This window comes from Palaemon carinicauda, chromosome 1, assembly GCF_036898095.1.
Source record: "Palaemon carinicauda isolate YSFRI2023 chromosome 1, ASM3689809v2, whole genome shotgun sequence".
Classification (NCBI taxonomy): domain Eukaryota; kingdom Metazoa; phylum Arthropoda; class Malacostraca; order Decapoda; family Palaemonidae; genus Palaemon; species Palaemon carinicauda.
This window is the reverse complement of record NC_090725.1, coordinates 243,154,731-243,157,193: the sequence shown is the minus strand read 5'-3', so window position 1 is coordinate 243,157,193 and position 2,463 is coordinate 243,154,731. Positions and strand designations below refer to the sequence as shown.

The 2,463-nt window shown below is 33.4% G+C and overlaps 1 protein-coding gene across 1 annotated transcript in view; it reads right to left on the bottom strand.

The window, feature by feature from the left end:
* Positions 1-2,218: 2,218 nt before the first annotated feature.
* The window catches only part of Oseg4 (intraflagellar transport protein Oseg4), an 821,277-nt gene continuing 821,032 nt past the window's right edge, over positions 2,219-2,463 (bottom strand). Inside the window, 2 exon segments of the mRNA XM_068388427.1 lie at positions 2,219-2,399; positions 2,402-2,463. The exon segment at positions 2,402-2,463 is cut by the window's right edge and continues 20 nt beyond it. Of these exon segments, the coding sequence (XP_068244528.1) occupies positions 2,310-2,399; positions 2,402-2,463 (152 nt within the window). The 3' untranslated portion in view covers positions 2,219-2,309.

Below are 2,463 nucleotides of genomic sequence, written 5' to 3'. Positions count from 1 at the left end.
GATGCGGGCAAAACGCCAATCACAGGCTAGATAACAAAACTAGAGTTCTGATTCGTCATCTATCAGTGCTTGAACCAATCACAACCCGTCTTACAGTATATGATGCGTAGGTTACCAACTCAAAGTACAAGATACCCCGCGCATACCGTACGTACAGTATTAATAATAATAATAATAAATAATGATAATAATACAGTACTGTAATAATAATAATAATGATAATAATAACAATCATAATTTTATTAACAACAACAACAATAATAATAATAATAACAATAATAATAATAGCTTTACGTATGCTATTTTATTCTTTTGTAGGATGTGTGTGTCTCTCTCTCTCTCTCTATCTCTCTCTCTCTCTCTCTCTCTCTCTCTCTCTCTCTCTCTCTCTCTCTCTCTCTCTCTCTCGTACGCTTATTCGAAATGTGATTTTTGCAACAAAGAATATTATTGGATGCAGTACTACGTACGTATACATACAAAAGATTCATGGAAAAGAAGCACATCCATTACATTTGTAGTACAGTAGTAGCCATCAGCAGCCTTACACCATTCTAATATTGTATGACTGCATCTGATTTGCGTTTCATGTTCGATTTAATTTTACTACGTACTGTATACAGTACTGAATTATCGTATGATAATAATACAGTAATAATAATAATAATAATGATAATAATAATAACAATAATAATTTTATTAACAACAACAACAATAATAATAATAATAACAATAATAATAATAGCTTTACGTATGCTATTTTATTCTTTTGTAGGATTCTCTCTCTCTCTCTCTCTCTCTCTCTCTCTCTCTCTCTCTCTCTCTCTCTCTCTCTATCTCTCTCTCTCTCTCTCTCGTACGCTTATTCGAAATGTGATTTTTGCAACAAAGAATATTATTGGATGCAGTACTACGTACGTATACATACAAAAGAATCATGGAAAAGATGCACATCCATTACATTTGTAGTACTGTACAGTAGTAGCCATCAGCAGCCTTACACCATTCTAATATGGTATGACTGCATCTGATTTGCGTTTCATGTTCGATTTAATTTTACTACGTACTGTATACAGTTCTGTATTATCGTATGATCACATTCTCTTTTCGTGTTTTATTTCTTTCTGTGCTGAATTATATATCATATGTAATGCAATGAACAATCAGTAAGAGCAGATATTACTAATTACAGTATTAATGGAATTACAGGTAACGAAATATCGTATTTGGGGGTCTTCAGATTTCGCGGTATTTTCGAAATTTCAGGAAAATCCGCGATATGTATATATATATGGGTTATGGAAAAAAACCCGCGAAGTGGTGAATCCGCGATGGTCGAACCGCGAAGTAGCGAGGGTTCACTGTATATCATATATAAACTAAACGATATTGGCATCAATGACCTTAGATGTCAGGATGCCTGAAAACTTTAAATCAATCAGTCAATCAATCTCTCTCTCTCTCTCTCTCTCTCTGCCCTACAGATATTACCCTCTTCTGAACTCCTGATTGAGCGAATTTTCTTCTTCCTTATGTTAGCAAGATGTTGAAATTGTCTTTAACTGTTTGAAATGATAAAATTCTTGCCGAAAACGAGAAAAAAAAAAAAAACGTAAAAATGAGTGAATGTCAGAGGTCAAACTCAGGCATGTACTCTGAGGTCTGTGGTAGGACTGAAGGGCGAAGTGTGTACTTTACAGTGCCATTGTTCACAATTTCTTTTACATTAAAATTTAATAATAATTATCAAAATTTTCAATAACAGAAGTACTGCATTTTCTTGTAGTGAACAATGTTTATGATTTATCGAGTTACTCTTACTAATTACCCTGTAACTATAAATGTAAGAGAAATTTTGACAAAATATTTTGTATACGCATTCTCCATTGCCATACGAAGCTCAGTGAATTTTTCAGGATTTTGTGTTTTTCTTCCTGTACCCCCATATATTGGCATTCCGGCTGGGCCCCTAAAGAGGGTGCAACATAACATTGCTTATAAAAAAATCAGACTTCTTTATTCAAGATTATTCATTTTGGATCAAAGACTTTTGACCAATAATTATTTCCAAGAAGGGAAATCAATATTTCTAAAATTCACCAAATAACTTACAGTATCATTAACTTCAATCAAGAATGTTTCCCTTTTTAAATGATTCAATCTTCTCTTCACAATTTGTAAGTCTCAATAGGCCAGGGGTTCTATTTAAGGTGATGACTAGCAATTTGTAAACTTTTATTGTTAATGACTAGAACATTTTTTCATGATACACAAAATATAATTAGATATGGGTACATTCATGTCAGTGACTATTCATAATAACGGCATGGCACAATGGGCAATGAGATCTCATTGTCATATCTTGTTCCAAAGCAGAATGACTGCATGACTGACAGGTCCATACAGAAGTCATATCCATTATAGGTCTGCCTGTAACAATGCAAGTTGGGAATCGAGTGTTAC